Here is a 14,432-nt window from a genome sequence, read left to right on the forward strand (position 1 = left end):
TTTGTTTGTGTGTGTGTGTGTGTGTGTGTGTGTGTGTGTGTGTGTGTGTGTGTGTGTTGCTTCTGTCGAATGTCTGGTAAAAATGACGGAAACGCAAGATGTTATGATTCAAATATAATATGAAATAAGACTCCTAAATAAAATAATTATGATAATTGATACAAATATCATATTAAACTCAACTATCAGTTCCACTTAATCTTAAAGCAAAGTGTAATATCTTTTTTGACATCTCTAAAGGAAACTTACAATCTAAAATGGATGGGTTATTTTTAACCCATAAGTAAGGAATAATTGATGACGGGTCGTTGAATTTTAAGAAAATAATGCACACCCAAGGTGGTAATGCGGAACGACGCGAAGGCCTGGAGTCAATTACGGTTACCACAAACATTGCTCTGGTGCCTACATATTTTTAAGATATTTGACAGGTTAGGTGTGCAGTTTACAGAAAAAATAATCAACACCCATGGAACATTTCTCAACCATTCAGAATAAAGCATTCAACAGACATAATGGGTAAATATTGGACAGAACACTTGGTTAAAAATGACCCAATGTTGGGTTGTTGTTATGCATCCATGGGTTATAATAACCCAACAGTTAGGTTAAAACAACCTAGCATTGGGTTAATTTGAACCCAGCAGTGTGTTCAATATTTACCCAACATGGCTTAAAAAATAACCCAGACATTTTTAGAGTGTAAGTTGTATTTACACACCAACAGTAAACATTTAAGCAAATACAGCATTATGAATGTGACACTTTAGTCAAAAATATAAATTTTCTCAAAGAATGTTTTTATTACCAATACTGAATCATCTTTTTATATTTTCTTGAAACCCTAATGAACTTTTATAGTTTCATAAACTTTCATAAAAGTGTGCTTTCTCTGGTCCTGTTTACCCTACACGTCCTCTCACGAGTCCTGTCACAAAAGTTCGCAAATTACAAAAATGTTCTTAATTAAGAAGATCATATGATTAAATTTAAGACTGTCAAAATACCACAGGTTGGTGTTTAAGTCAAATGTACAAAAATGCATAAATACATCATCAGCACAAAAAGATAAAATGTACTCTAACTGTGGGTTTACACCAGACGCGAGTTCAACAATTTGCGCGAGTAGATTAAATACAAACTCAATGCAAAGATGCGATCAGACGTGTCCTTGCTTGGGGCGATTTTTCAACTCAACAAGTATTATAGTGACTTGTTGAGTTGGTGTAAACGTGTCTTCGCCCAAGTTGAAAATATTCAACCTGAGCGAAAAATTTGCATATGCACGAAGTTAAATCCCACGAGTAATCTAGAGCAAGTAATGTGATGCCCCCCATTTGTTGTGTGCGTAGCATAACTGTTGGTTTACACCAGATTTGCGCGAGTAGATTACATACAAAGTCAATGCAAAGACGCGATCAGACGTGTCCTCGCGTGGGGCGATGCGAATGATGCGATATGGGCGACATGTTTGCCGCGAAAACACCCATTATTTGCCTTATGCTACGTACACACCAAACGCGGGTCATCGCATCACTCGCTCTAGAATACTTGCGGGATTCAAGTTCGTGCACATGCAAACTTTTCAACTCGACAATTATTATAGTGACTTGTCGAGTTGGTGTAAACGTGTCTTCGCCCAACATGAAAATATTCAACACAAGCGAAAAATGTGCATGACACAAAGTCAAATCCCGCGAGTACTCTAGAGCGAGCAACGCAATGCCCCGCGTTTGGTGTGTAATAATGCCACGCGTTTACTTGCGTTTGGTGTAAACGTGTCTTCGCCCAAGTTGAAAATATTCAACTCGAGCGAAAAAATTGGATGACACAAAGTTAAATCCCACGAGTACTCTAGAGCGAGTAACGCAATGCCCCGCGTTTGGTGTGTACGTAGCATACACCCAATGCTGGGTTATTTTCAACCCAGTGTTGGGTCAAAAAGTGGCAAGCCCAGCATTTTGGGCTGAAATGACCCAGTATAGGTTAAATTACAACCCAATGGATTGGTCTTGTGCCTTTTTGACCCAACCCTGGGTCGAAAATAACCCAGCATTTTTTAGAGTGTATAAATGTTTGTAAAATGAAATTATATGACACTGTGTAACCACTGCATAATTCATTTCACCTCAGTCAAGTTTCTTGGATGTGACGCAGATAAATCCGGAAAAACTTGTTTTCTTTAATGAGGAAACAATCTTTGATGCTGTCTAATGCATTTTCACATTCCTTTAGGAAGTATGCAGACTACAAAGTAAATACTTCACACTACATTATAACTGTACTACATTTATGATCAGCATGACCATATCAGGTGTTTTTTATTTCTGGTTATGAGAACGTAGAGCTTTCGGGTAATCTCTAAGCTCATCGATTCGTGAACTTGTTTGATTTGATTCGCATGTTACAATAAGTTGTTTTAATAATAATAATAATAATAATAATAATAATAAACTAATCAGAAAGAAATTTGTGTGTAAAGATATTTTAATGAAAAGTTTTTGACTTTCTTCGTTCATTTTAGTGAAACACACATTTAAATATTTAGTGTTATAAAAGTTTAATAACACAATATAACTGCACATGAATAAATATAAAATTAGTAAAAATGTAATTATCAAGGGCAGTATGTCATTGGTTACATTTTGTGTTAAACAAAATACAGAATGACAAAGTTGTATTACATAAAATTGCACCAGTGTACTCCTTAAAAAGTGAAAGCAATTAAAATAGATTTTCACAGTAGATTGACATTCATGCATGTCACTATAATACTTGTCTACATTATAGTATTTTGTGCTTTATGGTTACAGAAATAAACACTAAATTCCCATCACCAATCACATATAGTCCTATCTACATACAGTATTGTAGTCTCAAGTTACTAATTACTGTCTTTTAGTTACATTTTAGGATCAACGCATCTTACTTTATATTGCATTGCACATTTCAATGATTACTGTACATACAGAAAAGGACTGAGTACTTTCTTATAATCAGATTGCTTCCTATTTTACTTGGTATCTACTGTACATGCCCTGCTTTATGCTTCTCTAAAGTCACAATTGCAGATCAATTGTTAGCAAGCATGTTAGAAATCATTATACAAGAACAAACTACTCATTGGAGAGCCAATGCACACTTTTAATAAATGAACGACTGATGAAGTGTCTCATTTTGTTTCATGTCCTCAGTGTGATGAACAGGGTTCAGTGTGAAACGGCTCAGATCCCGGATGACGTAAAATAGTCAGTTTTACCTGCAAATAGTTTAGGCAACGTTAGGACTCTCTAGCTTTATTACCCTGTTCAAAAACATGTTTGCTCTGGTTCTTGATCTTACCTCATCTTTTGTAAGCCTTTTTGTGTATGTCTGTATCTCATCTACTGTCTCTACTTCCATGTCATTGAAGGTCAGGATCTGATCCCCCTTATGAAACAACTGTGAGGTCTCAATCTGCTTACATTCAGACACACTGGAGAGGAAGAAGATGAGAGATGAAGAACAATGATTAACTTCATTTATTGTAAGTATTTCTCAAGTTTAAATTTTTCGCTAAAACAATATGCTGATTGTTAAGACGTCTAAACACATTAGATGGTAAAGTTAAACATAAATATTTATGAGAGTTGTACCATGGTTTTCCTTTTTTCTGTGTCAAGATCAAACTGTTTTGAAGATCATTTTTGCTAATGCAGATCTCCTTCTCAATAGGTTTGAGTGTGTCACTAAAGAAAAGATATAAACATTTTCAAACTTCTAACAGATGCCAAACAACAGCTAATTTAGCTAATAATATGTAGGTACATGGCAGTTTTAATAAGGTCAAGAATACTCTAGCACATTGCTGCAAACACAGAAATCAAAGGTGTAACTAATATTGAAGGGGATCAGATATGCTGACTGATTTACAGTCCTTGCTGAAAAAATTAAAATCACCTCTTATTAGTCTCAGCAGATGCACAATGTCCATTCATTTGTGGAAGAGTATGCATGCTTTTCTGTTTTCTACTGTTTTGAAGAAACAAAAGTAGGAAAGTAAGTCTGCTGTAATGGTATTCAATTTTAAAAAAGACTTTGATAGCTACCATATTGTACTGTAAATTACAGGGAAATTTTGATATAGTTCATTGCAAGATTTACTGTTTTTCTGGACTGTCAGTATCCTGGTTGTCTGCAGCAGTATACAAGTCTTGGGAAGTACTGAAAAGGACAGAAAAAAATCTTATTTTGCATCAAACTGATTAGTATAATTAAAACAATATGTCTTAAACCAAGAGTTGTTTTTGGTACATAAGAGGCATCAAGGACACAAAATGGTATATTGGTGCAATATAATAGTACACACAGGTACTGGTCATATAAATAATATATCATCAAAAGTTTATTTATTTCACTAATTTCATTCAAAAACTGAAACTTGTATATTCATTCATTACACTATAGACTGATACATGTAGAATGTTTATTTCTTTTAATTTTGATGATTATAACTGACAACCAGGGAAAATCCTAAATTCTGTATCTTAGAAAATATTGTGAAAAGGTTCAATATTGATACAACTGGTGCCACACTCTTAGCTAATTAACTTAAAACAACTGCAAAGGACTTTAAATGTTATCTCAGTCTAGTTCTGTAGGCTACACAAGAATGGGGAAGACTGTTGACTTTGACATTTGTCCAAAGGACTACTATTGACACCTTGCACAAGGAGGGCAAGACACAAAAGGTCATTGCAAAAGAGGCTGGATGTTCACAGAGTTCTGTGTTCAAGCACATTAATAGAAAGGCGAAGGGAAGGAAAAGATGTGGTAGAAAAAAAGTGTACAAGTAATAGGGATAATCACACCCTGGAGAGGATTGTGAAACAAAACCATTAAAAAATGGGGGGGGGGGATTCACAAAGATGGACTGCAGCTGGAGTCATTGCTCCAAGAACCACTACGCACAGACGTATGCAAGACAAGGGTTTCAGCTGTCGCATTCCTTGTGTCAAGCCACTCTTGAACAACAGCCAGCGTTAGAAGCGTCTCGCCTTCAAAAAGGACTGGACTGCTGCTGAGTGGTCCAAAGTTATGTTCTGTGATGAAAGTAAATTTAGCATTTCCTTTGGAAATCAGGGTCCCAGAGTCTGGAGGAAGAGAGGAGAGACACACAATCCACATTGCTTGAGGTCCAGTGTAAAGTTGTCCCAGACAGTGATGGTCTGGGGTGCCATGTCACCTGCTGGTGTTGGTCCACTGTGTTTTCTGAGGTCCAAGGTCAATGCAGCCGTATACCAGGAAGTTTTAGAGCACTTCATGCTTCCTGCTGCTGACCAACTTTATGGAGATGCAGATTTCATTTTCCAACAGGACTTGGCACATGCACACAGTGCCAAAGCTACCAGTACCTGTTTTAAGGATCATGGTATCCCTGTTTTTAATTGGCCTGCAAACTTGTCTGACCTTAACCACATAGAAAATCTATGTGGTATTGTGAAGAGAAAGATTGGATATGCCAGACCCAACAATGCAGAAAGCTGCAGGCCACTATCAGAGCAATCTGGGCTCTCATAACACCTGAGCAGTGCAACAGACGAATCGACTCCATGCCACGCCACATGCTGCAGTAATTCAGCAAAATGAGCCCCAACTAAGTATTGAGTGCTGTACATGCTCATAATTTTCATACTTTTCAGTTGGCCAAGATTTCTTAAAATCCTTTCTTTGTATTGGTCTTAAGTAATATTCTATTTTTCTGAGATACTGAATTTGGGATTTTCCTTAGCTGTTAGTTATAATCATCAAAATTCTTCAAAAATCTTTTCCCATCGTGTTTTTCACCAATGCAGTTGGTGGAGAGCAACTCCGCCTGACCGCAGAATCCAACAAGGCCAGGTCGACATCGCGAGAGTTTTTTTGGCTCACGTCAGCGTAACAGAGCAATTCAGACGTAACACAGAAAATTTTCTAACCGGCATGCATCTCTTGGCAATCACCGGTGATTGATTATGCGCAGAATTTACTCATCTCAAACGAGCCAATTTGTACATTGTACACGTAGGTCGCGCAATGCGCACACAGAAGTATGTAGTATGTTGGCAACGAGAGGTATTGCAGTTTGTCGCACTGCAAATGCATTTATCGTCAGCGCATGTATATGAAAAAAATGAACTATGTTGTGCAAGGCTGTGAATTCGACTGCTTAAAAAACAGACTATGCAATGTAGTCTAAAGCTTGGAGTGTAGTCTGTTTCTCTTTGTACGCAAACGTAAACGCACGGTCGATGCACAGCCTTGACTCGTTTGTGTACGTAGACGTTCAACACATGCATATTGAGACAAAATGCAATGCATCTCATGGGCTACATACATTCTCTTGTATGCGCATGTGCGACATATTCAAAGAAAGTATGCATGGTTACAAATATGTCCTCGTGTTTACATAAAAACGGGACTATACTTCTTGCTTGATGAGGTAAACAGCAATGTAAAGACTTTTTACGTTTTACTTTTACCTACTTTGTCTGAAAGCATCCATCCCCTTCCAGTTGGTTCTGTTCTAACACCTTATGGCTAGTTGGGAAATATCAGATTTATAAAAATTACAACTTACTTTAAGAAGGAGTATTTTGAGAATGCATGTGACATTTTTACAGTGATTACATTCAGTCAGGATTACTGTAATATTTTAATATTCTGTTTATTAAAGGGACATTCCAGTTTTTTTGAAAATATACTCATTTCCCAGCTACCCCAGAGTCAAACATCCGAATCCCACCGTCCTAGAATCCATCCAGCCGATCTCCGGGTCCGGCGCCAGCACCTCCAGCATAGCTCAGCACAATTCACCGAATCCGACCAGATTAGCATCACGCAAAAAAACAACCAAAGAGTTTCGATATGTTTCCCATTCAAAAATGTACTCTTCTGTAGTTACATCGTGTACCAAGACTCTCAATTTGGCGTAATAATTAGTGACTTTGCTGATATAAAATGGATGCAACGGGCGTAGTGATATTACTACGGTGGCCCTGAAGTGCAAACCACAACAACAAACCACCAAACAACAACAACAAATCAAAAACACCACAACAAACCAAAAAACACTGCAACAAATCAAAAAACAACAACAAACCAAAAAACACTACAGCAAATTAAAAACCACTTCTGCAAATTAAAAAAACACCACAACAAATTAAAAACACAACTACAAATTAAAAAACACCACAACAAAACAAAAAAACCATAACAAAACAAAAAACACAACAGCAAGTCAAAAAAACACTACAACAAATAAAAAACCACAACAAAATAAAAAACACAACAGCAAGTAAAAAACACTACAACAAATTAAAAAGCACTACAGCAAAACAAAAAACAACTACAAAATAAAAAACACTACAACAAATTAAAAAACACAACTACAAATTAAAAAACACAACAACAAATTAAAAACACAACTACAAATAAAAAACACAACTACATTAACCCACCGGAAGAGGCAGGCACCAGTGGGCAACACGAGACATCGCCGACCGGACGACACCGCAGCTCGGCTTCCGAACCGGAAGTTATTCCTCCTGTAGCGCGTGGTTTGGAGAGGAGGAAGGACAGCAAAATGTTTTGCCTAAACTGCGGAAAAGAACTGGTTGAGCCGTCCCCGAACTTTTGCTGTGGCAAAAGGCTTAAAGAAATATCTACCATCGGAGACACCCAACAACCTTCGAGTAAGTTAATAAGAATAGTGTAATGCTTATGTTGCTTGTAGATGTAACGTTAGCTTACTACTATCGTTAGCGGTTTCCAGACCGTACCCTTAGCCGGCCCCAGCAGCTGCTACATTTGGGTCATCTGTAACATTCATGTTTGAAAAAATGCGGTACAGGAAGAATAACTTCCGGTTCAAAAGCCGAACTGCAGTATCGTCCAACCAGCGACGTCCCATGCCGCCCACCGGCACCCACCTCCTCCGGCAGGCCAATGCAGTCGTGTTCCTCAATTTGTAGTTGTTTTTTACTTTGTTGTAGTGTTTTTTAATTTGTAGCTGTGTTCTTAACCTTGTTGCAGTGTTCTTTTAACCTGCTGTTGTGTTTTCCATTTTGTTATGGTTTTTTATTTTGTTGTAGTGTTTTTTAATTTGTAGTTGTGTTTTTTATTTTGTTGTAGTGTTTTTTTAACTTGCTGTTGGGGTTTTTATTTTTTATGTTTTTTTATTTTTTGTAGTGTTTTGTAATTTGTAGCTGTGTTTTCCAATTTGCTGTATTGTTTTTTTTAACTTGCTGTTGTGTTCTTTATCCTGTATTTGTTTTTTATTTTGTTGCAGTGCTTCCCAACCTTCCTCCAGTGTTTTTTTAATTTGTTGTTGTTTTTTTTAATTTTTTCAGTGTTTTTTAATTTGTTGTGGTGTTTTTTAATTTGTTCTAGTGTTTTTTAATTTGGTGTAGTGTTTTTAATTTGTTGTGGTGTTTTTTAATATGCTGTAGTGTTTTTTAATTTGTTGTGGTGTTTTTTAATTTGTTGTGGTGTTTTTTAATTTGTTGATGTTTTTAATTTGTTGTTGCTGTTCAGCAACCTGCCGCTGTGGTTTGCACCCCAGGGCCACCGTATATTACACACTACCCTTGGTTACTTTTAATAGCAGGGGACTATTTTCGGGCACTGCGTAATATTACCACGCTGGCTGCAGCCATGTTACATCAGCAAAGTCCCCGATTAAAACACCAGCTTGAGAGTGTAGTTCCTAGCCATATCTGCCTAGAAAATCACAACTTTTAATTTTCTGTCGGTCTTAGTAAATGATGTAACTACAGAAGAGTCAAGTCTTCAATAGGAAAAATATAGAGCATCCCTGGCTATTTTTTAGCGCGATGCCAATGGTCTAATCAGATTCAATGAATTGTGCCAAGCCACGCCAAAAGTGCCAGCGCCAGACCCGGAGACCAGCCGAATGAACTCCAAAACGGCAAGATCCAAATGTTCAACTCCAGGGGAGCGGGAAAACGAGCACATTTTCCAAAAAAGTGGAATGTCCCTTTAAGTCCTCAGACTCGAGACATAATTTATTTCTGCTAACGTCAAAATAGATCTCTGTTCAAGTCTTGTTTTTGATTACATTAAATCAGTGTAGTAAATTACCTTTATGTGTAATTGCGAAATGTTTTAGAAAAAAGAGAGAAATATGAAATGATAGAAGCTCTGATGTGAAGTGAATGTAGTATCACTCTCAAAGTGTAGTTGTACAAACAGTGAGTATCTTACACTGTTCCCATAGTCATGTATTCACTGTCGTCTCCCGCAGTTTCATGCTGTTCCTCTATATCTTCACCCTTTTCTTCTATATCTTCATCCTCATCATCACTGTCATTCAATGCCATCGCTGACATTGGCTGGTCAGTGAATATGCATAAAGGTACAGGCTGCCGAAAAAGCTGACGATCAGTTTGTTTCTGCAAAGACATGTACCATAATAATAAACTTAATAGTAAATATGCATTATTGACAATAAATTTAAAGTTATCTATAAATATTATCTAGAATTTGTGAATGGATGCACGGTTTCACCTACCGGCTCTTGACAGGGTATAGGCTCAGATATTGATCTAAATCTGCTGTCCTATATGATGAAAAGATAGATTCAATATTTACAGAGTATAAGTATATACTTTGGCCCAAAATAATTTTAAAACACAAAAATATACATCAGCTGTCAATGGGGCTGTACCTTTTCAAAAAGTACACAAAAAGAGTTCATATTAGTACCTCAGAGGTACTTATTGATACCAAAGAGTTCATATTAGTACCTCAGAGTTACATATTGATACCAAAGAGTTATTTATTAGTATCTAAAGGGTACATAGTGGTAACAATGTGTACATATTTGTACCTAAACCTAACTTTTCAGAAAGTACATAAAAAGAGTTCATATTAGTACCTCAGAGTTACATATTGATACCAAAGAGTTCATATTAGCACTTCCAAGGTAGTTATTAGTATTTAAATACCAAAGAGTTCATATTAGTAATGCAGAGGCATATATTGATACCAAAGAGTTCCTATTAGTACCTCAGAGGTACACATAGATACCAAAGAGTTCATATTAGTACCTCAGAGTTACATATTGATACCAAAGAGTTCATATTAGTACTTCCAAGGTAGTTATTAGTATCTTAATACCAAAGAGTTCATATTAGTAACGCAGAAGTATATATTGATACCAAAGAGTTCATATTAGTACCTCAGAGGTACACATAGATACCAACGAGTTCATATTAGTACCTCAGAGTTACATATTGATACCAAAGAGTTCATATTAGTACTTCCAAGGTAGTTATATTAGTATCTAAATACCAAAGAGTTCATAGTAACACAGAGGTATATATTGATACCAAAGAGTTCATATTAGTACCTCAGAGGTACACATTGATACCAAAAAGTTCATATTAGTACCTCCGAGGTAGTATCTAAAGGGTGGTAAACATATCTGTACCTAACCCTACATATAAGCACCTTTTTAAAGGACACTGCCCCAGTAACAGCTGGGGTACATGTTTTAAACAATTTAGATTACAGTGTTTGTTTACCTGTTGAAGATTGTCATCTGTTACACGCACTTTATTATCTGATGTTAGGGTATTCAGAACTCGCAATAATGCATTATGCATGATTTCCACCTCCTCACTGAAAACACAGGAATACATATAACAATATTTAACTACGTATTTCTGATGACACCCTTAACACTTATTATACAACACACCATATATTTTACAACACATTTGACTGTTGTGAAAGTTATAGTTCATAATAATAATAATAACAACAATAATGGCAAACCTGTTTTCTCCAACAAGGAAATAGTCTCTTGCATATTTTTGCTCAAGGTCCTCCACTCTCAGAAGCAGCACCGAAGATGATGAACACTTATAGGTTTTCTGAATCCAGTCCCATATCTGATGTTTCTCAGGGGAAGTACAAATCAAACTGATCCTTTAAAATAGGAAAACACTCTCAGTGTATTGTAGTGCCTGTTTATTTATTTATTTATTCAGTAGGCGATGGTATTTTCCTTACTTAGTAAGATCTATTTCTCCGGAAAGCTTGTCTCTCTTTTTATCCCTGTAGTATGCCAGCTGATAGTCGTCTTCACCCTTCTTGGAAAGTACAAAGAAACGTCGCCTCCATGTTTTCTGCAGTGGTAAAATCAAAACAGATTAGTAATTTTTGAAAGACTGAGGTGTTTAATTTTAATGCTGAAATGCAATACGAGACGTACCATGCTTTTTGTAACACCAGAAAGGTTTGGGGACTTGTGCATGTATCCAGTGTACAACTCTTCCACCTTTGGTAGTTCATTGTTAATCTTTACAGGTGATGACATTGAACAGTAAATAAGACTGATCAATGTTAAACAGTTAAAATCGTCCTACAGTACACACTTTAAAGTGTGTTGCTTTATTATGTTTTTCCCAATTGCTTTCAGACTTACTTGATCTAGTTTTGTTGAACATTTGGAAGCTGTCGCTTTAGTGCTGAAATGATTTGTAAGAAAGGTTTACTGTAATCCATTTACACATATCATAATATGTACAGAATTGTGACTGATGCTTATGCAATGTCAGGAATGATAATACAAATACAGTGAGAGCAAACATTTCTAATAGTTTATTTTAAACAATCACGGCAGCATACAAATGGCGAGACCATGCTACTTGTTACACTTGTACTCCAGTGAGAATTTGTCAGGGTAGATTTATTTTTAAATGCAAACCTTAAAGGCCTTTTTGACCGCAACATTAACATACCAGCTAAGTTTGAACAGCAAACAACAATGCAATACAGCCCAATTCATGAAACAGCAAACATTTTAAAGTTCACTTACAAACTCATATTTGTATTTGGAGTTTAAACTTAAGCGACAACTTCCCTGTGTGTCCACTAGCCCTAGTTAATAATGTGGTTCAATTATATAATAATGTTGCATGTTAATGTCTTCATAAAAGAATCAGTAAGTCATATATTTCATTATAATTGTATTACCTTAGCAGAAATGCTGTGTCTTCTGTTAAAATATCCTGCACTCACAATGTACATGTCACTTGGTGGCTTAAGAGGAAGTTTGAGCTTTTTTGTTTCTTCCAGAAAGCTTTGACAGTAAGAAGAGGAGGAGTTTCTGGTTATTTACAAGCTCAGTTTAAGATCCCTTCCTTCACTTTGATTGTATTTTAAATAGCAATTCTTGGAAATCCAAATACGAATGTTTTGTCAGATAACATAAAAATGCATTTGACATCATTTTAAAGCTGGTTTTAAAAGTGAACACATGCACGATGCCACATTATATTGTGAAAACTTTACCAAGACAGAAATTGATTCAGCTTTCTACACTATAAATAAATGCTGGGTTATTGTCAAAAAGGGACGAGCCCAGCAGCTGGGTTAAAATTAACCCAGAAAATGTTTATAGTTGACCCAAACAAACATCCCAGCATGGGTTAAATTACAAGCTGTGCTCGCCTCTTTTAGACCCAATGCTGGGTTGAAAATACCCAAGCATTTTTTACAGTGTTCTTGAAAAACTGTACAAGTAAATTATACATATATATATATATATATATATATATATACCCTTTGAAATACTTTGTATATTTTTTTTTATTTTTATTTATTTGTTTATTTTGATAGGGACAATGCTCATTGATCAACAGACAATATTACTTGCTGTAAACAAGCCAGAGTTAGCTACAAGTGCTAGTTTCCATCTGTTGTCCCTAGCCAGATCTTAACAGGCACCCTAAAATACAAAAGCGATAAAAATACAGTACAAATATAATAAATACAATAGCAATGTAATAGATCCATCAGCACTCAACAGATAGTATTGCTTACCTCACATAACCCTCCACACAATTAGTTCCAATACAACTAATATAGCTTTTGCATTTTTTAGATTGCACAGGCTCGTGTTTCTAAGCCAACATCTTGCTATCAGGAAGGTGTGTTAATAAGTTACTGTGCCTTTTCCCCCACATACAGCTGGGAATTTTAAGGGATTTTTCTTTACATCATCTTTAATGAAAATTGTCTGCTACCTATTCATTGTCTGTATTTTCTCCAAACAACACTTTTACTTTTTTATATGTTCAAAATGTTTATGTTTTAAATAGATCTTTAGAATAAAATGCATGATTATGTAGCTAGAGTTTATAAACACAACTAATGGCAATGCATTTTATTTAGCATTTTAACTTACGAAATCCATAAACTTACAAAAATGTATGGGTACTCCTTATAAAACATTTAAGTGTCATAAACTTAAAATTATCACTACAAAGTGCTGTGAGAAATACCCATTAATAGGCTGAAATGGTTAAAAGAATAGTTAACGTATAAAGGGCTCGTTATAGTTGTGCGTAGGTCCTACGGCGTAGGTTCCGCTTCGGTTTTCATTTATACTTTTGCGTCGTTGTTCGCGTCGATGTGAAAACACACGCAGAGACCGCTGGTAGGCAGTATTTGAGGCGTGGTTTACGAATGCCCAGAGCCGTTTATTGCACTACGAATGTCTATGGGTCTGTACGAAGCTCTTAGCCAATTGTTTCAATTATACCAGATAAAGAATATAGGGCACATAAATTCAAGCGTCAACAACTTTTATCGGGTATGTGTGCATACAGCTGAAAGCTATGCAACTAAACCGGTAGCTGTATATTGATATTGAAAAGCAACACAACTTAGTGGCACTGTGACAACCACAGTAGGGAGACTACATGCATAATGACAATATGATATTAATAAATACCACTCACCATTTATAAGTTAATTGTACTTCGTTGATCACGATGCCTAGCAGGTTGGTCCTATAAAACTCCGTGGCTATAATGTCTTGCCATATCCAAACATCCTTCTTGGATATGAAATTGTTTAACGCCAAAAGTTTTTTTTTTTTAAGTAAACTTGCCTTCAAAACTACTTCGAACATTATCTAAGGCTGCATTGAAAAGTAACTTGGTGTCTGCTGCTGTGTTTGGATAAATGAAACTGCTTCGATGTGTCGCATAGACGTCATCATCCTCTTGCTGCCCCCTCCCCGTTCTGTGATTGGTTCCCTATTTCAGGGGAGAAATTGGTCCATGGTTTCCATGCTAGACTTGCAGCGTGAATAAATTTGCGCACAAGGCAGCATGGGGAAACCTGTTCAAACCTGTATTTCTCTCTACAATAGTAAAAGTACATGTCAAAAATGTTGTTTGCTGTGGAGAATCATGTTCATTCATGACTGACATATTCCTGTATTATAATATTCTTAAATGAACGCCAAAATTGGAAATGTTTATCTGAACTAGATTTAAATTGGACAAGGAACCCTTAAATACCCAAACAACAATAAATGGTGGGAATTATGTATTTTAATGTACATGCAGCTATTAAATTTTTTTCATTTTTTACTG

The 14,432-nt window shown here is 36.1% G+C and overlaps 1 protein-coding gene across 1 annotated transcript; it reads right to left on the reverse strand.

The window, feature by feature from the left end:
- Positions 1 to 2,267: 2,267 nt before the first annotated feature.
- On the reverse strand, positions 2,268 to 12,113 carry LOC129420861 (pleckstrin homology domain-containing family S member 1-like). The gene is made up of 14 exons (XM_055176005.2): positions 12,022 to 12,113; positions 11,471 to 11,513; positions 11,258 to 11,361; positions 11,056 to 11,171; positions 10,819 to 10,971; positions 10,566 to 10,662; positions 9,551 to 9,598; positions 9,244 to 9,431; positions 6,505 to 6,558; positions 4,144 to 4,203; positions 3,940 to 4,011; positions 3,636 to 3,728; positions 3,343 to 3,475; positions 2,268 to 3,259 (listed from the first exon to the last, which is right to left on the reverse strand). Exons 2-14 carry the CDS (start codon positions 11,490 to 11,492, stop codon positions 3,191 to 3,193), a joined length of 1,209 nt encoding a protein of 402 aa, XP_055031980.2. The 5' UTR covers positions 11,493 to 11,513; positions 12,022 to 12,113; the 3' UTR covers positions 2,268 to 3,190.
- Between the last annotated feature and the right edge of the window lie 2,319 nt (positions 12,114 to 14,432).

Source organism: Misgurnus anguillicaudatus, chromosome 4, assembly GCF_027580225.2.
Source record: "Misgurnus anguillicaudatus chromosome 4, ASM2758022v2, whole genome shotgun sequence".
NCBI classification, from domain to species: Eukaryota; Metazoa; Chordata; class Actinopteri; order Cypriniformes; family Cobitidae; genus Misgurnus; species Misgurnus anguillicaudatus.

Excerpts from the sequence above, each read along its gene's own strand:
- LOC129420861 (XM_055176005.2), bottom strand. The coding sequence starts at position 11,492 with ATGTTCAACAAAACTAGATCAA. Across the intron at positions 11,172-11,257 it reads CTGGTGTTACAAAAAGCATG|AAAACATGGAGGCGACGTTT; the intron begins GTACGTCTCGTA and ends TTACCACTGCAG. Across the intron at positions 9,599-10,565 it reads CAGATGACAATCTTCAACAG|GACAGCAGATTTAGATCAAT; the intron begins GTAAACAAACAC and ends TTCATCATATAG.